The sequence below is a fragment of the Panthera leo genome, chromosome E1 (assembly GCF_018350215.1).
Source record: "Panthera leo isolate Ple1 chromosome E1, P.leo_Ple1_pat1.1, whole genome shotgun sequence".
Taxonomy (NCBI): Eukaryota; Metazoa; Chordata; class Mammalia; order Carnivora; family Felidae; genus Panthera; species Panthera leo.
In genome coordinates this window covers 55779075-55803297 of record NC_056692.1, presented here as the reverse complement: position 1 = coordinate 55803297, position 24223 = coordinate 55779075, and the positions used below count along the sequence as shown (strand labels likewise).

The 24223-nt window shown below is 57.3% G+C and overlaps 3 protein-coding genes across 7 annotated transcripts; all 3 read left to right on the top strand.

Annotated features, from left to right (window-relative positions):
* Nucleotides 1-1617: 1617 nt before the first annotated feature.
* MRPL38 (mitochondrial ribosomal protein L38) lies at nucleotides 1618-6689 on the top strand. The gene is made up of 9 exons (XM_042915324.1): nucleotides 1618-1747; nucleotides 1855-2034; nucleotides 3407-3541; nucleotides 3629-3837; nucleotides 4366-4438; nucleotides 4583-4628; nucleotides 5599-5757; nucleotides 5997-6133; nucleotides 6335-6689. The coding sequence occupies exons 1-9, from the start codon at nucleotides 1681-1683 to the stop codon at nucleotides 6469-6471; spliced, it is 1143 nt and encodes a 380-aa protein (XP_042771258.1). The 5' UTR covers nucleotides 1618-1680; the 3' UTR covers nucleotides 6472-6689.
* Nucleotides 6690-8239: 1550 nt separating this feature from the next.
* TRIM65 (tripartite motif containing 65) lies at nucleotides 8240-12270 on the top strand. 5 transcript variants are annotated; one of them, XM_042916735.1, is made up of 6 exons: nucleotides 8240-8667; nucleotides 9923-10018; nucleotides 10269-10502; nucleotides 10623-10794; nucleotides 10930-10995; nucleotides 11530-12270. In XM_042916735.1, the coding sequence occupies exons 1-6, from the start codon at nucleotides 8248-8250 to the stop codon at nucleotides 12102-12104; spliced, it is 1563 nt and encodes a 520-aa protein (XP_042772669.1). In that variant the 5' UTR covers nucleotides 8240-8247; the 3' UTR covers nucleotides 12105-12270. The 5 variants fall into 5 exon arrangements, with proteins under 5 accessions (XP_042772669.1, XP_042772668.1, XP_042772667.1 ...); XM_042916734.1 differs by having other exon boundaries at nucleotides 10326-10502; nucleotides 10623-10995; XM_042916733.1 differs by having other exon boundaries at nucleotides 10623-10995.
* A 7091-nt stretch (nucleotides 12271-19361) lies between these two features.
* Nucleotides 19362-23977, top strand: TRIM47 (tripartite motif containing 47). The gene is made up of 6 exons (XM_042916745.1): nucleotides 19362-20164; nucleotides 21255-21350; nucleotides 21636-21866; nucleotides 22042-22210; nucleotides 22682-22756; nucleotides 23015-23977. The coding sequence occupies exons 1-6, from the start codon at nucleotides 19478-19480 to the stop codon at nucleotides 23653-23655; spliced, it is 1899 nt and encodes a 632-aa protein (XP_042772679.1). The 5' UTR covers nucleotides 19362-19477; the 3' UTR covers nucleotides 23656-23977.
* The last annotated feature ends 246 nt before the right edge of the window (nucleotides 23978-24223 follow it).

Genomic DNA, 24223 nt, shown 5'->3' with positions numbered 1-24223 from the left:
GTCGGTGATTTAGAGGTGTTGGCTCTGTAGCACTGTTACTTGCTGGAAGGCTGGCTGGCACTGGGACCTTCTGGCCTGGGTTCACACATCAGACGGCTGTGTCGTGACCAGGAGAAGGGGATGAGGACCAGCCCTACCTCACACATGAAGGCACAGAGGCTCAAGGAGATTAAATAGTTGGCCCCAGCTGACAGAAAATAGCACCTTTTGCTTGGGCACATTCCAAAGCCCCAGGCTGTCAACCACCTCACTCTGCTGCCTCCTTCTAGAAGAGCGCCCTACACGCAGTGCTATTGTGAGGTGTGGGAATCTCCAGGCTGCTTCTGCCCCAAGGAGGGACGCGTCAGTGTCCCATTTGAAACCTCGGTGAAGCTTGGAATCGGGTCTTCCTCTCAACAGCCGAATACGTTGCCACCCGTGTGAACACCTGCAGAGTTGTAAGCACTGGCTCGGCCTGGGGGCAGCTGGCATTTCCTCAGTCCCCTGACAGACAGGATCACGTAGCAGGGAGACCCACAGGAACGAGCTTGGCCTTTCAAGACCAAGAGAAAGGAGTTTAGAATTAGGAAACAGGTCTGTATGGCCTTGTTTATCTTCAGGGCAGTGGGTATGCACTCAACTGTTGTAAACAGGGTGGGACTATATTTGCATTTAGAAAATGCATTGTGGCTGTGGGGTGAACTCACCGGAAGGGGCGGGTCGAAACTGCTGGCAGTGGTGCGGGGGAGACTGAGGATGGCACTACCAGGCATGACAGTGAGGGGTCATAAGAAAGTGACCCCACGGGACCTGATGCCACACACGGAGGGTCTTCACGTGTCAAGGAGGACCCCCAGGTTTCTGGCCTGGGCAAGTGGGTGGTGTCGTTCAGATGACACCAGTGTCCATGAAACAGCCAAGTAGAGATGTTCCACAGACGTTGGGTTATAATGATACTTTACTCGGTCCCTGTACATGCTCTGTATCACTGTCTCTGGCATTAAGGTGTGACCAGTAGCTCGCTTGTCCCCTGACGTCAACGCCGCCCCCTCCCCCGCCACCCCGCAGGTCACAGCAGAGGGCTACACAGCTGTGTATCTGCTGGCCTTTTTCCCTTCAAAATTATAGACAACTTCTCAAGATCATAACCCAGTTGCTTAATTCCGTTCCCTGTAGAGAGAGAAATGCTGGTGGAAAGTGACAATGAGAAAAGATACTATCTGCTTGCGGTCGATACATATGGGAATCCGTGCTAGGCCTTTCAAACAGTTAATTTACAGGCGACCCCATTCTTAGTGGGTTCTAGGGCACCCACATGCATGTTTCTCAAAAGTAAGAACGAGTGGAGAAATCCCAGCCGCCTGATCAACGACCGGCAAGCCGCAAACCTCAGGGCCTGGAGACCCTGGGTGTCCGCATTCGCAGAGGGGCAAGCTATGGGTCTGCCGCCCCCTGGTGGCCGGCCGCGGGCAGGGGCCCGGACCGCGCGCAGCTCCGCCCCGCCGGCCACCCGGCACTTCCGGAGTCAGGGCGCAGGGCGCCCGCCGCCACCTCCGCACCGGAGGAGGGAGCTCTTGCCTCCGGGAAGGAGGAGTCTGGGGCCCGGGTGGGGGCGTGGCTTCCAGGACGCGAGTCCAGGGGCGGGGCCTCCGCTGTGCGCTCAGGCACTGCTCGGGCCACCTCTGCCGGGTCCCAGGGAAGATGGCGGCGCCCTGGTGGCGAGCCGCGCTGTACGGAAGTCGGAGGTGGCGGAGCTTCAGCACTTCGGGTGAGGGGTCTGAGGTGGGGGGCTCTTGGAGGTCCCCGTAAAGACCAAACCGCTGGAGCTCGAGCCAGCGTCCGCCCCTGGCCTCACGTCCCGCACTCTGCCCGCAGCCGCCCTGAGGCGCCGGACCGCCCCTCTGGGGCCGATGCCCAACGAGGACATCGATGTGAGCAACCTGGAGCGGCTGGAGAAGTACCGAAGCTTCGACCGTTACCGGCGCCGGGCGGAGCAGGAGGCGCGGAACCCGCACTGGTGGCGGACGTACCGGGAGTACTTCTGCGAGGAGTCAGGTGCGCGGCGGCCGGAACCAAGATGAGGACGCAAGTGCTGCTCCTTGGAGCCAGGGGAGCTTGGCTTCAAGATGTCTAGCGCTGATGGTCTGGAACACACATATACGATGGCTTTATCTTGCCGTTCTCACCTGGTCCTTCTTTAGATGTTATATCATCTAAAGAAATGTCTCTTACAAAGGATATTAAGAGGCATCTGTAAAGTGCAGATGCAGGTCGTAGCAAAAATAGAGGCAGGAAGGGGCGCCTGGCTGGCTCAGTGGGTAGAGCTTGCCATTCTTGATCTCAGGGTCTAGAGTTCAAGCCTCACGTTGGTCGTAGAGTTTCCATTAAAAAGCGGGGGGGGGGGGGGGGGGGGGGGGGGAGGTGGGAGGTGGAGGCAGGGACGTCTCGGTTCGGTTGGTTAAGCGTCCCAACTCTTGATTTCGGCTCAGGTGATCTCATGGTTCATGGGTTCGACCCCCCAGGTCGGACTCTCCTCTGGCAGCTTGGAACCTGCTTGGGATCCTCTCTTCCCTTCTCTCTGTCCCTCCCCTGCTCACACGCTCTGTCTCTATCTCAAAATAAATAGATAAACTTAAAAGAGGCAGGAAAAGGAGCAAAAAGCAGATTTTTATGGAGCCCTTCATTTTCCCCATCTCAGAGTGGCTTGCCTGAGCTTCACTTTCCTCAGTGTAAAATAAAAGTTGTGTCTGTGTCACAAAATTGCTGTATTAAAGGATGCAGTCCGTTGGAATTTTTTAGAGAAATGCCATCTCTGACGAGGGTTCAGTGCATCTTACTTATTGTTACCGTCTAACGTAAATGGAAAAAGGTATTGGATTGAAAGTCATTTGGGGCAGTGTTTTTCAAAGCGTGTTCTGAGACCAGCAGCATAGGCACTACTTAGGCGCTTGTTAGGAAAGGAGAAATCTCCGGCCTCACATTGACCTGCTGATTCAGAATCCGAATTTTAACAAAACTTCCCAGGTGACTTGGATGGTGTGTCCATTAAAGTGTGAGAAGTGTGCTTCTTTAAGGCTTTATCTAGCTTCAGCTCATTATCCTACCACGAACTCAGGTTCATGCCTGTGTCCAGGTGTGAACAGGCTTGAAGGTCATCCCAGCCGTAATTGGGATGATCATCCACCTGCATTTCCCATGACCCAGGCAGTGTGACCTGGTTTAGGGATCAGAAAACGCAGTCTCAAGTTGAACCCACTTTGCTTAGCACCTGGACCCTGTTCGGGCCTGTGAAGCAGACTGCACAGTATTGACTGAGTTTCGTGAATTAAAGGGTAAAGCTTGGGCGAGTTGGAAGACTAGGCAGGAATAGGCAGCTTCACTGAGACTTGCTCCCACTTTCTCCAATATATATACCTTCCCTCCCCAGATCCCAAAGACAAGATTGACATCGGGCTCCCTCCACCCAAGGTCAACCGGACCCAACAGCTGCTGGAGCGGAAACGGGTCCTCCGGGAGCTGCGGGCCAACCCGGAGGAGGAGCGAGCCGCCCGCCTCCGCACAGGTAAGCTCCCCCCATGAGGGTAGGGGGGCCCCCCCGAGTGCCCCCCCCCCCCCGCCCTGCATCCTAAGCAGCATCATTCCTTACCAGCTCGCATCCCACTGGAGGCGGTGCGGGCCGAGTGGGAGAGGACCTGTGGCCCCTATCACAAGCAGCGTCTGGCTGAGTACTACGGCCTCTATCGAGACCTGTTCCATGGTGCCACCTTCGTACCCCGCGTCCCCCTGCACGTGGCCTATGCCGTGGGGGAGGACGACTTGATGCCTGTATACCACGGCAACGAGATTACTCCAACAGAGGTACTGCTTACTTGTGCCCCTCCCCGCACCGTGTGGACAGACAGCCCACCGCAGGACCACAGACAGCTCCTTGCTGAAAAGCACTTGCAGAGGCAGTTTTTATGGTGGTAAAGGGCACAAGCATGCCATCTATGTAGGCTGATTTGGGGTTTTGTTCTTTTCCCCCTTTTGATCCCCTGGTAAACACCACAATAATCACCAGAGAAGGAATATAAAATGAAAGAAAAGGCAGCTCTGTCTGGGCAGACTCCTGGCCCCCTGTCTTCGGAGTGCCCTCCTAGCCTCTGTCCGTTGATGTGAAGGCCGCCTTGTGGTTTGGATAGAGAGCCGGATAGGCAACTCTGCAGGGTTCCTTCTACGAGCTTCTCTGCCGACCTGCCTCTCAAGGGACTGTCAAGGGTGTTTGAATCAGAGCGGGCTCTCCCTTCCCCCAAGCTCCCTCAGACTCCTGTCCTCCAGAAAGGTCTGTTTACCGCAGCTGGTCTATCCCCGATGGGGGCGACACCTTCCCTGTTGTCTCCCCGCCAGGCTGCCCAGGCCCCAGAGGTGACCTATGAGGCAGACGAGGGTTCCATATGGACACTGCTGCTCACCAATTTGGGTAGGTGTCTGGGGCTCACCAGGCCTCCTGCCTCCCTCGCCTCCCATGGGCCAGGGCTCGGGGCGGGGGGGGGGGGGGCGGGTAGTGGGGGCGGGGCCGGGTGTCCGTGGGGCCCCTCAGTCAGTGGGCTCTGTTTGTGTACAGATGGACACCTGCTGGAGCCGGATGCTGAATACATCCACTGGCTGGTGTAAGTACCTGGGGGGGGATGGGTCAGAGGCATGTGAGAGAGCCCTGGATCCTGGAAAGAGCTGCCCCTGAATTTCAGTCTTGGCTCCCCCGAGGAGTAACTGTGGACCTTTGGATTAACCTCCCACCGCAGGTGGCAGCCCCTCCCCTCTGCTCTCTGATGCCACCAAGAGCCCTGTGATCCACTCGCTGGCTGAAGACAGGTCCAGAAGAAAAAGCAGGCATTAGGCCTCAGCTGTTGCCAACAGGCCTCTTGGTCTCCCTGAACTCATTTCCTCCTGTGTAAAACCAGGGTGATGCCACCCCACGCTTTAGCCGCCCTGAGGGGTTCTATGACAATCAGATGCGAAAAGGACAGTGAGAGACCCCTGGCAGCTGGGGCTGCCCGAGCTGGGCTGCCTTTTGTTTTCTCAGTGGCCTTTGGCTCTGGAGCCAGGGGGGCAGAGGTCAGGCAGTTGACCCCGCTTTGGGACCGATGGGTAATTGGGACCAGTACCCGGGAGGCTGGTTTCTACCATTTTTAGTTCACTGCAGTTACCAACGTGTACAGCAGGACCCTCCAGGGAGTTATATCTAGGGGAGGTATAGTAGCCATTGTGGTGCCAGAGCGGGCTCACACTGCCTGACAAACCTCAGAGCCTTCGGGAAACACAGGGGCAGCCCAAAGATAGTGTGGCTGTCCAGCCCAAAAGGCCGTGGTGGCCCCCCCGGCTCCCCATGGCCCATAAACAGGGCGCTAGACCTCATCCTCTTGTTGACCATCTCTAGGACTCTTGTCCTCAGCCTCTGAACCTCTACTGTTTCCAAGTGAGCGGTCCGTCCGAGGGTTCACAGAACTATGCCTCCTGCTTCACTGTTCGATGAAGGTCACGTTAGGGGGTGTCCTCCCAGGGAGTGATAGCACCTCTAGGGAGCACTCCAGCTGCCGCCTTTCTTGAGTGTCAGTTAATGGATCCTTTTCCTCCCACCAGAACCAACATCCCAGGCGACAGGGTGGCTGAAGGACAGGAGACGTGTCCCTACCTGCCCCCCTTCCCTGCCCGAGGCTCCGGCTTCCACCGTTTTGCTTTCCTGCTCTTCAAGCAGGACAAGCCAATTGACTTCTCTGGGGACACCCGGCCCTCACCCTGGTAATCTACACGTCCGGCCCCTCTCCCGGCCCCATTCCCTCTCGACACCCAGGCCTCAGGCCACCTTCCCAGGAATGGTCTGCCCTGCTCAGTTCTCCTGTCTCTTACACTTGAGACGGGCAGAAGGGTAGTTGTGCAGACCATAGGGGGCTTCTCAGGATTGCCTGTGGGGCTGGAGGTGGGGTGTGGGGCTCTGATGCCTCATTCCCTGCTCTTAAACGCTCCCCATCTTCTTATAGCTATCAGCTTGCCCAAAGGACCTTCCACACTTTTGATTTCTACAAGAAACACCAGGAAGCCATGACACCAGCCGGCCTGGCCTTTTTCCAGTGCCGCTGGGATGATTCCGTCACCCACATCTTCCACCGGCTTCTGGGTAAGGCCAGAGTGGGCTGGGGGCGGGGGGGGGGGGGGGGGGGCGGGGGCCTGAGCTCACAGACCTCTCCTGACCTGCCAGGGAGAAGTGCCTGTCAGGAGGCCCACCTTGGGTGGGCTGGCTGGGCAGTCCCGGGTTAGCGGACAAGGGGAAGGGGCTCAGGCTTGCCTCAGTCCACACCCACACTCCCTCTTCCCGCAGACATGCGGGAGCCTGTGTTTGAGTTTGTGCGGCCACCCCCTTACCACCCCGAGCAGAAGCGCTTCCCCCACCGGCAGCCCCTGCGCTACCTGGACCGGTACAGGGACAGTCACGAACCCACCTACGGTATCTACTAGGTGACTAGAGTGCCACCCACCCCGGAAAGTGGACTAAGCCTCTCAGGCTCCACCAGCAGGAACAATAAAGACACAGCTCCACAGGGCCAGCTTCTGGGTCCTGCTCGAGGCAGCTCCTCTGTGGCCCTGCCAGCAGGCCCAGGGTTTGGGAGTGAAGAGATCTCTCCGACGATGGTAGCAGGGGTGGGACATGTGAATAAAGATGATTTTTTTTTTAAGTTTGTTTCTTTATTTTGAGGGGGGAGGGGCACAGAGCCCAACACTGCGTCCAACTCAAACTGTAAGATCATGACCTAAGCTGATATCAAGAGTCAGACTGTTAACCAGCTGAGCCCCCCAGGTGCCCCAAAGATGATTTTTGCCATAGCTCGTCTGAGTCTGTGTTCGGGAGCAGCCAGCGCTCCCTCCTCCAACCCCACGATGGATTTGTCATGCTTCACGAATGGAAAGAGAACCGCCTCCCACCTCAGGAGGTGGCCCCTCACCTCTACCTCCCGAGGGTGTCGGGCCCTGAGATCGAGTGGCCAGAGACAGGTACAGAAGGCAGGCAGTGGGGCTTGGTTGCTCCCACAGGCCTCTTGAAAGAGCTTTGCCAGCCCCAAGCATTGTCCCCTTGCCGTTGAATTCACAGTACAGGGGCAGACCCTGGCATCGGCTACTCTGGCACACCCCTGCTTGGGGCCCAGAAAGCCCCTGCAGCCTCACTGGCTGGTTACAGTATTACTTCTCCTAAGTAGCCAGTCAGGAGGACACCAGTGCACCTTTTCCGGGAAGAGGAGCTTCACGTGTTACACAAGACCTAATGCTTGCTGCATTGCGGTGAGCGGGCATCCTGCCTCAACTAAGCCAGGTTGGTTAGAGAAACCAGAAGTAATCCTCCTCCAGCACACTGCCCCAGGGCAGGTGGGTTAGAGCCAGGACCCCTCTCCTGTGCTCAGCTGCAGGGGGACCTCTATAAAAAGGGAGCTCTTCTTCCAGAAGAGCTTGCATCTGCAAACAAGGAATTCCCCAGCAGGGGACCCACACGGGAGAGAGGATTCCAAGGCCAGCTGAAGGTTGCTTTGGGCTTCCACTAAAAGGGGGTATGAAAAAAACACTGTGCGTTGGTCTGTGTTGGTGACCAGAAATTTCCACCTCGCTGTTTACTTTAAAAGAACCAAAATTTGGCGTGGCCTAGAGAAAGGAGATACCCCAATCTGGCAAACGCCTGAAACTCCGCCCAAGGAAAAGGGCAGCAGAGCACCTCCCATCAGGAGAGAGCCTGTGTGCCCAGTGCTCTGACTGCCAGGCACAACCCCGCGCAGCCTCATTTAATCGCCAAAGCTGCTGGCAAGTAGCCGCTGTTCAGGTTTTCAGATGGGCCCGTAAGGGGTTCCGTGGTGACCCTCAGGCAAGAGGAGCGTCCGAGGCCCAACGGGGTTCCCAAAAGTTCTTGTCTCTGTAGGTGGGGGCCGCTCCCCCACCCACCCCCCCGGGGGCCGCTCCCCCACCCCCCCACCCCCCCCAGGAGCTGCTTAACGAGGGCTTGGAGCAACGGGATGGAGTTCCTAGGGTGGAACCACCGGGAGCCGGAGCCCAACTCCCACCTGGGGTGACTCGGAGCCTCGACAGAAGGGAGGAGGCCGGTGCGGCGACGGCCGAGGCGCGGCTGGCGCGGGAGGCGACGGTCGCCGCGCGTCCCGGCTCCTCCCCGCCGCACCCACGCCCTGCGCTGCCCGCCCCCTCGCCGAGGCCCCACCCCTGCCGGCTCTACGAGGCGCCGCCGCCGCCGCCGCCATGGACGCCCAGAAGCTGGAGGACAAGCTGACCTGCGCCATCTGCCTGGAGCTCTACCTGGAGCCGGTGACGCTGCCCTGCGGCCACAACTTCTGCGGGGACTGCATCCGGGACTGGTGGGGCTGCCGCGACAAGGCGTGCCCCGAGTGCCGGGAGCACTTCCCCGACGGCGCCGAGCTGCGCCGCAATGTGGCCCTCACCGGCGTGCTCGAGTTGATGCGCGCCGGGCCTGCCCCGGCTCCCGATCCCGACCCCGCCCCGGCCCCCGGCTCCGGGCCGGGCGCGCGCTGTCCCCGGCACGGGCAGCCCCTCGAGTTCTTCTGTCGCACGGAGGGTCGCTGCGAGTGCAGCGCATGCACTGTGAACGAGTGTCGCCTCCACGAGCGGGCGCTGCTGGACACTGAGCGTCGGGAACGCGAGGTGACACCGGAGTGCCCTGCCCTGTCTTTAGGCGCCTAGGCTGGGGCGGACAGCTTAAGCAGGAGGCGGCTTTGGGATGTTTGTGGTCCCGGATAGAAGGAGAAAACAGGTGCTTGAAATAGAGATTTCGGAGCTGGTGACAGGCTCAGGGTGAGGCCCCAGGACTGAGTGGCTGACACGGAGTGAAGAAAGTGGTGAGGACGCCAGGGGTCCAAGCGCTGCAGTGTTGGAGGATAAACCCTGTGGCTGCTGAAGTCACAGAGAATAGAATGCTCCTGCTGAGGCTCTGAGCTCGGAAGTTTGCAGTGAAGGCCAGCAGATGACAACAAGGAGGGAGTGGCAGGTGGTACCACCAGGTGGCACACACATGCCTAAGGGGCCGTGTTTTGCTAGAGGGAAGTGATGCGGGGTGTGAGAAGGACAGATGCCCGTCCCTGGGGGAGACTCAGGTGGAACCAGAAGACGCCCCCCTCCCCCCTTTCTGCATGCAGCATATGATGGAACGCTGGAGGCCAAGGGGCCTGGACAAAGACACAGGCATCGGGCTTAGGAAGATCTGATGGCTTTGGCCAAATTATCAATTTCTCTGTCCCATTTCCTCATCTTTGAAGTGGGGATCATGATGGTTCCTGCCTCATAAAGTGTGGCCAAGAGAAGGAGAAGCAAGACAGGCTCTTGAGCAAGGGCAGGGAATGGTGCTTTGTCCCGTTTCCATGAAAGCACGATGTTCTACCCTCAAGGGTACCAGAGGAGTCGCAAATAGGGGTGCCCTCTTCCCCTCATGCCCAGAGCTGGGGCTGAGGACTGGCCAGTGTTTGGGGGAACCTGCCTCGTGCATGCACTACACCACCCACTTCCCAATTAGCTTTGGTGCTTTGAGCCGAAGCCAGAAGTACCGCTCCCACCATTTATCGCCTGGGGGTAGTGCGGGGTGGGTTTACAGCCCAGAGACAGTGGGTGCTCTGCCCCAGGTTGCTCAGCTTGCAAGAGGGACTGGAGGTCAGGTGTAAAGCCAAAGGCCTCTGCTCTGCCTGTGTACCTCCCTGTTCCAGGTCGGGAACGGGCTTTGTCCAGATCTCCCTGGGACACTAACCCAGTTCCCCCCGGGGTGCTGAGACCGAGGCTGGTGCTCTGTGTGCTGGCCCACTGGTCTGCCTTGCTGGGGGTGGCACTGGGAGGGGACGCCCCGCATCTACAGACGTTTGTTGACTAACTGGCTTCTTCTTGTCACTTGTTCCCACCGTGGGCACCACAGGCCCAGCTGAGAGCCATGCTGGAGGTCACCCAGCAGCAGGCCACCGAGGCTGAGAGCCAGCTAAAGGAACTGCAGGAGCAAAGCAGCCAGATCCAGGTACGAGGCCCGTCTGTTCTACCTCACTACCTCCTCATGCCGTGCCCTTCAGGCAGCCACCAGTGGATCCCTGGGACACTGGGTAGCAGGTGCGAGCTACCTTGGAAATGCCTCCTGGCAGCAGGGAGGGAGGGGCTGAGCGGGGGTGGGGGGGAGAACGGTTCCAGGGGCCCTGGCTCCCCACACCACCCCGCAGTCCAGGGGGCAGCCTTGGCCCCAGCCACCCTAGGCGACTCCTTTGCCCACTCAGAGCTCGGCCTGCACCCTGGCCTCCGTGGTCTCCAGCAAATTCAGCTGCCTGCTGCAGGCCCTGGAGATGCGGCGGACCTTGGCACTGACGGACATCGAGGTGGCCAAGACACAGGCGCTAACACGGGCCCGGGATGAAGAACGGCGACTGCGGGGCCACCTGGAAGCCCTGGCTCACTACGACCGCAGGGTCCGGGACCTCCTGGAGCAGTCGGATGACCAGACCTTCCTCCAGGTACCGGGTCTCGGGGCGACAGGTGCACCTCGTGCACAGGTCGCTGGCTGACCCTGCACAGGTCGACCAGCGACCCTGCACCTCGTGCACAGGCTTACTGCAACTGTCCCTGGGGCTCAGGAATCACAGCTCCTGGCACCCCCAGGCCCTCTTGGGCCCCTGGCTCCTCTGCAGTGGGACGAAGAGCAGCAGCTGGCTGGCGTGGAGTCACTGAGCCGGCTGTATGGTCTCCTCCTGGATGAGGGGAGCCACCCCAGGGCACCGGCTGAGGCTGCTGATTTGGGCCCCGTGGGTAAGGCTGACCCCAGATGTCTCTCTACCCCTCCGGGCCCAGCTGGCCCTCCCACAGCGGGTGGGAGTGGGGTCAGGACCCTGCCCCCCATGAGCTCTCTCCCCGTCACTGCCCTAACACTTCTTTGCCTCCTAGAGGCCCCAGGTCCGCTGGCACCAGTCCCAAGCCCGGTTTGCCCACTGAGGAGGAAACTCTGGCAGAGTAAGGAGACCGGCACGGGTGTGTGTGCATAGGCGTGTGTGCGTTGTGCAACCGTGTGTACACCACGTGAGTACACGTGAGCGTGTGTGCACGTCTGTGTGAGTACGTGGAGGGGGCACGTGCTGTGACTGCCCTGTCCAGGGTGTCTCTTCCCTGCCCTTCCTTGGGTCTGTGCCCACCACACACACCTGTCGTAGGATGTAACCTTCTTACATGTGGAGTCAGTACACGGATACGGAGATTTCTGGGCATGCAAACCTGGGATCAGTTACGATTCTTCCACTTGTTACCAAGTTAGGTTACTTCCGGGAGCCTCAGTTTCCTCATCTTTGAAATGAGGTGGATAGAAGTTTCCACCCAGGGCTGTGGCGAGGACGGACTCCCGCGCTGGTGCCCAGTGCCTGCTCCGCTGGCTGGGTGCCTGGCAGACGCTTGGTGTGCGTTGGGGAAGCTTCAGTTGCCATTTCTCCCTCCGGGGACAGAATGGCAGACAGACACCTACCCGCTCACCTCCCATCCATCTGTCCCTGACAGATTATCGCAACCTGACCTTCGACCCAGACAGCGCCAATTGCCACCTCTACCTGTCTCAGCAGGGCCAGCAGGTAAAGCACCGTCACAAGCCCCGGGACCTGGCCGGGCCACGCAGCTTCCAGCTCTGGCAGGTGCAATGTGCCCAGAGCTTCCGGAACGGTCGACACTACTGGGAGGTGCGCACGTCTAATCACTCAGTGACGCTGGGCGTCGCCTATCCAGAACTTTCACGGCACAAGCAAGGGCCCCACACAGACAACATTGGACGTGGGCCTAGCTCCTGGGGGCTCTGTGTTCAGGAGGACAGGGCCCAGGCCTGGCACAACGGGGAGGCCCGGCGCCTCCCAGGGGTGTCCGGGCAGCTCCTGGGCATGGATTTGGACCTGGCCTCTGGCCGCCTCACCTTCTACAGCCTGGAGCCCAAGGCCCAGCCCCTACATACCTTCCACGCCATTTTCACCCAGCCCCTCTACCCCGTCTTCTGGCTCCTGGAGGGTAGGACTTTGACCCTGTGCCATCGGCCTGAGGCCAAGCTCCCTCCGGGACTCCAGGAAGAGGCCGCGGGGCCCAGCTGAGGTGCTGCCTGGGCCTCAGAGGCTAGTGTGGTGCCCATGGGCCCCTGTTCCTGCTGGAGAGTGTGTGTGGTCCGGACCTCGCCGCACAGGAGGCACAACACACTTCGCTGCAGCTCACCTCCCTTGAATGTGATGTAGACCAAAGGGACGGGGCCTGGCGGGGGGGGTGGGGGGTGGCAAAGCACAACCAATTCCTGGAGAAAACCTAGAGAAAAGCGATTTTTACCTCCTTCTCTCTCTTTTCATAACATTTTGGCATATCTTAGTCTCTTTTGTATATCCTTGTGATTATATTTTGTAAACAATTGGGGTGGGGTGTTTTTTTGCCTTTTTACTCAGCACAAGCATTTTTCACGGTATTAAAATTTTTCCCTGAATGATTACCATATAAACAGTCTTTGTAATTTTTCTATTTTATTTTATTTTTTAATGTTTGTTTGTTTATTTATTTATTTATTTATTTATTTATTTATTAGCGTTGATTTATTTTTGAGACAGAGAGAGACAGAGCATGAACGGGGGAGGGTCAGAGAGAGAGAGAGAGACACAGAATCTGAAACAGGCCCCAGGCTCTGAGCTGTCGGCACAGAGCCCGACGCGGGGCTTGAACTCATGGACCTCGAGATCATGACCTGAGCCGAAGTCGGACGCTTAACTGCCTGAGCCACCCAGGCGCCCCTAATGTTTATTTATTTTTGAGACAGAGACAGAGCATGAACGGGGGAGGGTCAGAGAGAGAGGGAGACACAGAATCCGAAGCAGCCTCCAGTCTCCGAGCTGTCAGCACAGAGCCCAACGCGGGGCTTGAACTCACAGACGGTGAGATCATGACCTGAGCCGAAGTCGGACGCTCAACCGACGGAGCCACCCAGGTGCCCCCCCACTTCTCTTATAAAAGACCTATATTAGCATGGTTTCGGCTTTCTTCAGTTACCTGAAAACAGGTACTAAGGTAGGTTTTTCATACAGCAAAGTGGCAGAACCTCAAATTCGCGAAAGCCAGGGGTAGTCTGCCGCGTGCCGTTTCTGCTCGTGAACGATTTCGTGAGAACGCTCTGCTTTTGGGTAGCCCCGGGGTACCTGTATGGGACACTCATGTTGTTTTATTTGGGGCTGTAAAAATTTGGCCACGGTGAATATTTTTGAGCAGGAAGCTTTGGCCACATCCATGGCTGTGAATGTAAGCTAAATTCTCAGTGGAGTTCCTCAATGGAAAATAACTAGCACTGGAAGATTTTCTTTTTATACAGAAGGCCAAAATGTATCAACCTGGAGTCAGGCCGACTATTCCCTCCTCGCCCCCGCCATCTGGGCGCAGCCTCAGCCGCCGTCATCCCTACACGGGGTGTGGGGATTAAGCGCACTGATACGTATAGGCAACAGAACAGTGCTGGCTCCCTTTGCTTTTGTTTTCCCTACTCAGAAGATGCTTCCCTGAGGATCCCTGGACATTTATTTGTTTGTGTTTCTGGAAGTAGGGTTGCTGGGACCTAAGGCAACTGTCATTTTATTACTTAAAACATTCTGCTTCTTGATCTGGGTGGTGGTTACAAGGATGTTTGCTTTATCACTTCTTATGCTGTACATATATGTTTCATATGCTCATGCGTAAATATTTCACAATGAAAATTTTTTAAGGATAACACATGCCAAAACACATACTCCAAAAAAATACAAAATATTTCTGTATTTGTAAAAATTAGATCTCCCTCCTACGTTGTAACCTGATGCCAGCTGCTGCGAGGGTTGCACACTCCATCCTGCAGCTGCTTCCCCAGCCTGTGGCTCTCTGTTCAAGGGCAGGGCCAGGCTTCTGATTGGTACAACCTGGGCAAGGGGCTTCTAGTAAGACTCCTACGCTGGGGACTTGCGAAACATGAGGGGGGCGCTTTCGCACTGGGCAGCCTGATAGGAATGACACCAGGCAGTCACCTTGCTGTACAGCAGGGTTGACAGATGCTAAGACACCCAGCAGAAGAGGAAGCAGGATTGGGCTGGCCAAGTGGCTGGCATCACCGGCTGCCGCCCCACCCCCCGTCCCCCTACCTTGTACAGATTGTAACCATCCTCCCCCCCACCCCCACCCCCACAACCAAAAGCCCCAGCACGTGTGTCCGATGGGCTGTGTCCACACTCTGAGAAGGTGAGAGAAAGGAAGAACGGCCCCCTTCCATTTCTGTGGGGGAAGTGTTTGGGGTCTTTATTCTATGATACTACTTTTTATCAGGTTGTTAGCTCTTTCCATGTTGTTCCTTGGGAGTGTTCTTTATTGTGACTTAACCTTTATTTACATACAATGAGATGCCGCTGCCATTTTTGAAGACTGTGCTTCCCTAGGAGGTGTGGGGCAAGCATTTACGAATCTGTTGGAAAGCTGCTTCCAATGGAGTTCCCTTGGTCCATGTGATTCTGGCGGAAGTCTGTCTCCTCTCCAGGAAAAAGGCATTGGGAGAGAGGGAAAAGAGCACGGACTTTGGGGTGTAACGTTTGTAAAGGGGACACATTTGATTAGCCTGTGGGTTTTTCCAGCATATGTGCCCCACGCCTCCAGTTTCTGGGCTTCTGTGAGGCAGAATCAGGAGGATGGGCACATAAGCAGAAAGGGGCAGGGCAGGGGGACAGGAGAGATTTTTAAAAGACCAGGGCCTTCGGTGCCAGGAGAGCTGAGGGAGTCAGATTGGAAGCTGCTCATCCCCAGGCAGGAAGGGATGGGAGGGAGCAGCATGGTGACTGTAGCATGGGAGGGAGTAGCATGGTAACATGGGATTGGCAGCTAGAAGACAATGGAGCCAGGCTTTCTGAGGGCAAAGGATTTCCCATTCTAGAATTCCATACCCAGCCAAACTGTCTGTCAGTGTCAAAGCTTGAGCAAAGCTTGAGACCTTTGCAGGCACTTTCGCATCTATTCTCAGGAAGCCCCCAGGACATGTACTTTCCAAAAATAAAGAGGTAAATCAATGAAGGGGATAGAAGACCCGGGACCCAAGCAACAAAGAATTCAACACAAAAGAGAAGTGATAAAGAATTTAAGTCTCCAGAAACTGGAGCACAAACATGCACGCAGATGTTCAAGGCCTGTGAGCATGTGCTTTAGGGATGAGGAGGCAAACGCTAAAAGTAACAGGTAAAAGTTGACACTGGTGGTCTATGGGAGCAAGAATCTGCAGCAGGTGGGACACAGAAGTCCCAGCTTTTGTTATAAGCCTCATTAAATTGCTTGTCAAATTTTGTCTTATTTTGAAATAAATACAAATTAAACATTTTCAAGTACATCAGAACCATTAAGTGCTACCGTGGGACATGGCACGGATCCCGTTTCAATTGCATAGATGCAAAGCCAGGCTAGGAATGACTAGCTAATTACTCCCATTTGTAATGACTGCTTTTGCTCATTTGTTTTTGTTTGTGTTTAACCTTTTTTTTTTTTTTTCTTCCTTCCAAGCAATACTGCAACCCGATAAACGGGTTCATATACGAGGTTTAGGATTATTTTCAGGTTGCACTTTCTGGGTTTCAATCCTGCCTGCTCCACGGGACTGGCTATATGACCTCTGGCAAGATGTGTAACCTGTCGGAATTCCATTTCCCCTTCTTCGTGACATAGTTCTCGCAAAGGCAGAGTGAGATGCAGGTGTGAACATGCTCCTGCAGACCTCAGAAGTGCCAGTTACCTTTTCCCCTTAAGAGCCAATTCATTTCAAAAAGAATGAATACGTGGGACAAACTTAAAGCTTCAATAATGGAAATGAACTATTCAAACACCACCATCTTGACAAATCACATCTCTACGCCTTCCTAGGGAAGCAGATCTTCCTGAACAAGCTCGGGGGTGGGAAGCAGAACGTTAGCTGGGACTTGTCCATAAACACTCCCAGCGGCACCCCTCACTCCTCCAGAACCAGGCGGGTCTGTGGACTCGGCAAGCCCAGGCAGCCCGGCCGCCAAGCCCTGGAGCAGGGTGGCGCGGATGCCTGAGCCTCCAAACTGTTCCTGGGTCTTGGCAAACAAGCGGCAGTCATGATCAAGTAGTGATCCGTGTGGAAACCAACGTATGGAACTCATTACCCGCCTTCCTGCCAAACTGGGCACACCCAGGCCGGTTCCCTCTGCTACTCCTCTTCTGGAAGATCTCTTCCCACCCTAGTTGTTGCACGGCCGAGTCCTAGCAACCCATGAAAGCCCAGCTCAGATGCCACTTCCTCCACACGGGCCTCCGTGAGCTCCGCCTTCCTGTGAGTCCCCCAGGATTGCACCCCTCATTTAACATTTCATAGATCTTAGTTTTCTTCTCTCCTTCCAGGAAAGATGTAAGGAGGCTCCGCATAGCATCTTTCTAAACTAGACATTCATAAACTGGGGGTCTTGGTGAGAAAATTCTCCGTATTTTCACCATTCTCTAAACTGAAATTTAGCATTTCTTTCTATTACAAATGGAGAGAACAGACCATAGCGGAATTAACAGTATCTGTGACTTGCCACCAATAGAAACAGCAGATATTTTCGTAGCACAGTATGTGGTGGCAGAGAACCTGAAATATCACTTCTGTTCATCACTATTTGAAATATATATATTAATTGTTAGGCCTCCATCGGATGTTGTCATTTATTGTGTTAAACACATATACAACTTTAACACAAATTTGGGGTTTGGGGTTTTTTTTTTTAGTTTATTTTTTTATTTTGAGAGAGAGACAGCATGAGCAGGGGTGGGGCAGAGAGAGAGAGAGAGAGAGAGAGAGAGAGAGAATCCCAAGCAGGCTCCACACTGTCAGCACTGAGTTCAACGCGGGGCTCAAACTCACAAAACTGTGAGATCATGACTTGAGCCAAAATCAAGAGTCGTTCGCTTAGCCAACTGAGCCACCCAGGTGCCCCACAAATTAACTTTCTTATTGTACATATACTTCAGTGTAATTGATTTCCATGAACTCCTATGCATTTTTAAAAGCATTACTTTGGAGGGGCGCCTGGGTGGTTCAGTCAGTTAAGCGTCTGACACCTGCTCGGGTCATGATCTCACAGTTCGTGGGTTCGAGCCCCGCATCGGGCTCTGTGCTAAGAGCTCAGAGCCTGGAGCCTGCTTCAGATTCTGTGTCTTCCTCTGTCTCTGCTCCTCCCCCACTCACGCTGTGTCTGTCTCTCACAAAAATGAATAAACATTTAAAAAAAAAATTTTAAGCATTAGTTTGGAAAGGGCTGCACCAGGCTTCGAGAGGGGCCCTGGCATGATGAGAAAGGTTAAGCCCCACTTCTGAATGGAATGCCCCTCACCCCTTTATTCCTTCCACTTTGGACTCTTGCCAACAGGGAGCCTGGTGGGGGAGTAGGAAGAATTGTCTCAATTATTTTATATATATATATATATATATATATATATATATATGTGTGTGTGTGTGTGTGTGTGTGTGTTTTGAGAGAGAGAGAGAGAGAGAGGGCACAAGTCGAGGGAGAGAGGCAGAGGGAGAGAGAGAATCCCAAGCAGGCACCATACTGTCAGCACAGAGCCTGGCCCAGAGCTCGATCCCACAACTGTGAGATCATGACCTGAGCCGAAATCAAGAGTCAGATGCTTAACCAACTGAGCCACAGGCACCCCTCAATTATTTTTAATGAACTTTAAATTTTAGGATAGTTGTAAGTTTACTAACAAGTTGCAAAGGTTGAACTCAGAGTTCCCAAATACCTCACTCCCAATTTCCCCTTTTATTGACATCTTACATGACTATGGTGCATTTGTCATAATTAAGAGCCAATATTGATACATTTTATTAACTATATTCCATAATTTATTCAAATCTCTTTAAGTTTTCCCTAATGTCCTTTTTGTCTCTCAGGAGTGCATCCAGAATACACATAATATTTACTCATCACATCTCCTGAGGCTCCTCATGGCTAGGACAGTTTCTCAGACTTCGACCTCTCCCCATTTTTTGTTTGTTTTTGCCCTTTTTTGATGATCTTGAAGGTTTCGAGGAGTATTGGTTAGGTATTCTGTAGACTGTCCCTCCACTGGGATTTGTATGATGTTTTAATCACGACTGGACTGGGTTATGGGTTTTGGGGAGAAAGACCATATCATCAAGGGTACTTACTATCACTATGACTTATCACCGTTGGTGGTGACCTTGATCACCTAACGAGGTCACGCTCGCCAGGCTTCACTACTGTAAAGTGACTCTTTTGCTCCCTTCGAAAAAAAGTCACTATGCCCAGCCCACACTTGAGTGGGAAGCTACACTCCATGTTCAAGTATCTACAAAAATTATTTAGAATTCTGAATGGGAAATCTGTCTATGCTCCCTCATTTATTTACCCAGTCATTTATTTATATCAGTATGAACTCATGGATGTTTATTTTATACTTTGGGTTATAAGCCAGCGCTACTTTAATTTGTTGCCGTTTTATTTAAAACACCATGATGGGGGCGCCTGGGTGGCTCAGTCGGTTGAGTGGCTGACTTCAGCTCAGGTCATGATCTCTCGGTCTGTGAGTTCGAGCCCCGCGTCAGGCTCTGTGCTGACAGCTCAGAGCCTGCTCTGTGCTGACAGCTCAGAGCCTGGAGCCTGTTTCAGATTCTGTGTCTCCCTCTCTCTGACCCTCCCCCGTTCATGCTCTGTCTCTCTCTGTCTCAAAAATAAATAAACGTTAAAAAAAAAAATTAAAAAAAAAAACACCATGATGAAGTGCACGGCTGGATGAGTCTCAAATGTCCCACACCCCTAATCCCAGGCACACCAAATTGCCCGCGGGGGGTCCCCTGGAGGGGAACTGGATTCCCGCAGACAAGCGACTTGGAGGGTCACCTCGACTTCCCCTTTCAGGTTTAGAAAAGCCCAAGTTCCCCACGAGGGGTAAATAGAGTCGCTAAGGGGCAAATACACGCACACATCAGCAGTTCATTTTCTCTGTAGTCAGCAGCTCAGAAATTTTGCTAACAAGTGCCTCGGACAAGGTCTGGAGCGGGAAGGGGCTGGCTGGTCCGGTGGGAACACCAGACCCCTCTGGAGCCAGGGGGCCTGGCCCTGGGGGGAGTTGAGGGGTAACGGAGGAGTGAACTCCTTCCCCGCTTCCTTCCGGGGTGCCCCCCTCGCATTCTCTGCCCGCCGCCGCCCTCCCTTCCGACCAGGAGGGGCGATCGCCCAGGAGCCCCGTGGGGTCACACGGGGCCGAAGACCGCCCGCGCAGTCTAGGCCAGGGCCCTGTGTCCGGGGACCGGCGGGCGGGTCTGCGGCGTTGGGGGGGCGGTCCGAGCCCGGGACGGGAGGGGGCTGGACCCTTGGCCTGGGTCCCAGGGGGCGGCGCCGCAGCGCGGACCGGCCGGGTCCCTCCCCGGCGGGAGCAGAACAGGCGGTGCCCGGGCGGCCGCGGAGCTATGGACGGCAGCGGGCCCTTCAGCTGCCCCATCTGCCTGGAGCCGCTCCGGGAGCCGGTGACGCTGCCCTGCGGCCACAACTTCTGCCTCGCCTGCCTGGGCGCGCTCTGGCCGCACCGCGGCGCGGGTGGCGCCGGCGGGCCCGGAGGCGCGGCCCGCTGCCCGCTGTGCCAGGAGCCCTTCCCCGACGGCCTGCAGCTCCGCAAGAACCACACGCTGTCCGAGCTGCTGCAGCTCCGCCAGGGCTCGGGCTCCGCGCCCGGGCCCGGCTCCGGCCCGGCCCCGGCCCCGGCCCCGGCCCCGGAGCCCGCGTCGCCCAGCGCCCCGCCCAGCGCCCCGGAGCCTTCGGCTCCCTGCGCGCCCGAGCCCTGGCCGGGTGGCGAAGAGCCGGTGCGCTGCGACGCGTGCCCCGAGGGCGCCGCCCTGCCTGCCGCGCTCTCCTGCCTCTCCTGCCTCGCCTCCTTCTGCCCGGCGCACTTGGGCCCGCACGAGCGCAGCCCCGCGCTGCGCGGACACCGCCTAGTGCCGCCGCTGCGCCGGCTGGAGGAGAGCCTGTGCCCGCGCCACCTGCGGCCGCTCGAGCGCTACTGCCGTGCGGAGCGCATGTGCCTGTGCGAGGCCTGCGCCGCCCAGGAGCACCAGGGCCACGAGCTCGTGCCGCTGGAGCAGGAGCGCGCGCTCCAGGAGGTGGGCACGGGCACCGGGGGCGCGCCGGGGCGGGTGAGGGCCGCGCGAGCCCGCCGCGGGCCCTGGATCCCACCCCCCACCCACCCCTTTTCCCGGTAGGGTCTTAATGTCCTCCTCTAACCTGAGGCTCTTTGCTGTCTTTTTCCAGTACTGACACTGTCATCCGTCCAGTCGCTGTGGAACGTTCTGCTAGAGATGGGGATGGGGGTTGTGGGGGCCCAGTGCGAACGCGAAAAGAACACGAAGGGGAAGCAGGGGGCCTGAAGCCCGGGCCTGGGCCGATGGGGATCTAAGGCCGGAGGGAGCAGAGCCAGGCCCGCGCGGTCCCGGCCGCCGATTCTGGAAGTGCGGCTGTTGCGCCAGGCCGGGTCCTTGCCGGTCCGAGCTCAGATTTGCCCTGGGCTGAGGCACCGGGTTTAGATGGGTGTGGCAGGCGACAGGAGTGTGGCGGAGGGTGGACAGAGCACACAGACCGCTCTTGTCCAGCTGTTCCGGGGGCCCGTGGTGTGAGCATGTGCGCCGCGATGGGTCCCGCTACCTCCGCCCCCAGTTTCCTTTGGCTTCCAGCCCGTTCTTGGCGCCTCTGGCCTTGGGATTTTCCGTCTCTCCTGCCTGGAGCAGTGACTCATAAGACCCAGGGGACTTGCCCGGAATCCCCATTTTTTAGGCCTGGATTGGGGGCACAGACTCTTTGGGGATCGTGATCCCCAAGACAGCTGAATGCCCTCTCCTGCAGCACCTACCCTGCTCTCTTTCTCGGTGCCTTCCTCACTGAAACAAGTTCTCCAGTGAGTGTGAGCGACACTGAGGAGCCCGGATGGCCCTGTACTTGCCCACTGGTCAAAGAGGGGACACAAGCCAGCCAGCCTGTGCTCTCCGCGGGCATTTGGGAATGGCACCGGCTTGGGCCTGAGGCACCTCTGGCATTATTATGGGGTATCCTAGCCACTCTCAGCGCCCCCCCCCCCCCCGCCCATGCACAATACCACTCCCGGCTCATCCCTCTTCTCCCCCTTGGTAAGGCCTGGTGCCCCAGTGTGGGCCTGTGGCCTCTGCCAGCCCACGTGCTAATTAAGGATGTCTCCCACAGGCCGAGCAGTCCAAAGTCCTGAGTGCTGTGGAGGACCGCATGGATGAGCTGGGCGCCTGCATTGCACAGTCCCGGCGCACGGTGGCCCTCATCAAGGTCAGCCCCCACCCTAACCCGGTCCCCATGCAGTCCTAAAGCAGGCTGCTGGCAGCGTGAGCTCGCGGCATGGGGTGGTCCTCTCCAAACAAGCCGGTGCTCGCGGACTTGCCTGGCCCCGCCGAGCATGAGCCGCTCCCCTGAGCTAGCATAGGTCCAGGGCAGCTCCGGCCAGTCCCTCTGTCCCCACTAGAGGGCAGGGTGGGAAGGTGGGGTCCGGGAAGGATGGGGCCAGGATAACGCTCTCCTCGCCCTCATCGTTGGCCTCTGTGTGGTCCTGTGCAGAGCGCCGCCGCAGCAGAGCGGGAGAGGGTGAGCCGGCTGTTCGCCGAGGCTGCAGCCATCCTGCAGGGGTTCCAGACGGAGGTGCTGGGCTTCATCGAGGAGGGCGAGGCCACCATGCTGGGCCGCTCCCAGGGGGACCTGCGGCGGCAGGAGGAACAGCGCAGCAGGCTCAGCCGGGCCCGCCACAACCTCAGTCAGGTCCCTGAAGCCGACTCAGTCAGCTTCCTGCAGGTGAGCGCAGTTCTTCCGGGCCTGAGAGGGCACAGACCGGGGTGGGGGGGGGGGAGGTCAGCAAGAAGCTGAGAGAGAGGCTTCCAGGGCTGCGCCGTCCTCCCGGCAGGGCTGTCTCATCCCGGCCAGAGGCGCTGTAGCCAGCAGGGCCTTAATAGTCATGGATTTGCCACAGGAGCTCCTGGCACTCAGGCTGGCCCTGGAGGAGGGGTGCGGCCCTGGGCCCGGCCCCCCGAGGGAGCTCAGCTTCACCAGATCATCCCAAGCCGTGCGGGCGGTGAGAGAGCTGCTAACGGCCACCTGTGCCAGCCAGTGGGAGCAGCTGCGGGGGCTGGGCACAGAAGGTGGGTGCCCCACGCCCCCCGAGTGATTCACCCTGCCCCAGCGTCCCCACCCAGGCCCCCAGGCCTGGTACCCATTCAGGAGTGGAGGATGGAAACAGTGTTGTGCCTGGTGCAGGGTGGGGACCCAACCCCTACCAGTGAGTGGGGCCAGCGTGCAGTGATGACCGGTCCGCCCCTTTGGCCACACACAGCCTGGGGGGTTGAGGGGGCTTCTCCTGGCCTGCCCTCTAGTGGCTGAGGCCTGGGCAGGGAGGAGGTGGAGCAGGGGGCCCGACCCCGGGGACCTGGCTTGCTCGGGGAACACAGAGTGCCATATTTGGGGGCGTGCCTGTCCCCAGGGAGCTTGGGATGCTGGGAGGAAGGAAAGGGAGAGGGATTTCGGTCCCAGGTTCAGAAGGGGAGCACCTGGCACAGCTGCCCAGCCACAAACAGCTGGGGAGAACCCCTCCCCCACGGTCTCCTCTTCTGCAGCTGATGCTGAATCCCAAGACCCCGATAGCACCAACCACTTGGAAAGTGAGGCTCCCAGGGACTACTTCCTCAAGTGTAAGTAGACACCTGGGCTCTCCCCCCCCCCTGCTCACACTGGGCCCTCGCGAGGCTGCTGGGCTGGGCTCTAGCACAGGAAGGCTTGGACTCTCCTCCCTCATTCTTAGGGTGAACTAGGTCAGCTCACTCTCGGTGCTCTGTAGCAGGGCTGAGTCGCGCTGGCTGCTCAGGAGGGGAGGTGCGCACCTAGGGGAGGGGCTGTCCCACCAGAGCCTGGCCCTGAGCCCTGCGTCTCTCTCCCATCCATGGGAGCAGTTGCCTACATCGTGGACCTGGACAGCGACACGGCAGACAAGTACCTGCAGCTGTTTGGAACCAAAGGTGTAAAGAGGGTGCTGTGTCCCATCAACTACCCCGAGTCACCCACTCGCTTCACCCACTGCGAGCAGGTGCTGGGTGAGGGTGCCCTGGACCGGGGCACCTACTATTGGGAGGTAGAGATCATTGAAGGCTGGGTCAGCGTGGGGGTCATGGCCGAAGACTTCTCCCCACAAGAGCCCTATGACCGGGGCCGGCTCGGCCGCAATGCTCACTCCTGCTGCCTGCAGTGGAACGGACGCAGCTTCTCCGTCTGGTTCCACGGGCTGGAGGCGCCCCTGCCCCACCCGTTCTCGCCCACCGTCGGGATCTGCCTCGAATATGCCGACCGAGCCCTGGCCTTCTATGCTGTGCGGGATGGCAAGATGAACCTTCTTCGGAGGTTGAAGGCTTCCCGGGCCCGCCGGAGCAGCTCCCTGGCCTCCTCCATTGACCCCTTCCAAAGCCGCCTGGACAGCCATTTTGCAGGGCTCTTCACTCGCAGGCTAAAGCCTGCCTTCTTCCTGGAGAGTGTGGACGCCCATCTGCAGATGGGGCCCCTGAAGAAATCCTGCATATCTGTGCTGAAGAGGAGGTGATGCAGGGGGGCATGGGGCCTCCTGCCGTGTCCCAGCTCCTGGGAAGCTTGCTTCTCTGCACCCCCATCTTGCCCCAGTGAACGCACCTTGGGGTCCCCCACATCCCCAGGCTTCTCCTCCCTGGAGGCCTCACCTTCCGTATACTTGGCCTTCCCCCCAGGCCCCTGGAAGTGCCCTCAGACCCTGTCTCCCTATGGGCCTTGTTTCTGGGACAGAAAGCCAGAGCCGGGACAGATCCAGGCTACCCCAACCCTTCTTTTTCCACGTTCCTAGGACAGTGCCTGGCACATAATAGGTGCTGAATAAACATGTGTTGAATGAATGACTCCTTTCTCTATCCTTCTCTCCACCCACCGAGAATTCCTAGGACTTTTCATCTTTCGAGAGCTGGTCTTGAATGGCAAGGGGCCGGTGTTCCTGTTGGTGGGGAGAGCCCTGGCCCAGCAGGAGGGGCAGCCGACTCCCTAGTTCTGGGCAGGGGCAGCTAGAGGTGGCTTCTTCTGAGGGGGGCCTACCCCCCCAGTCATTCTGGCTGCCTGAGGGCTTTGTGGCCTGGTTCTCGCCAGCT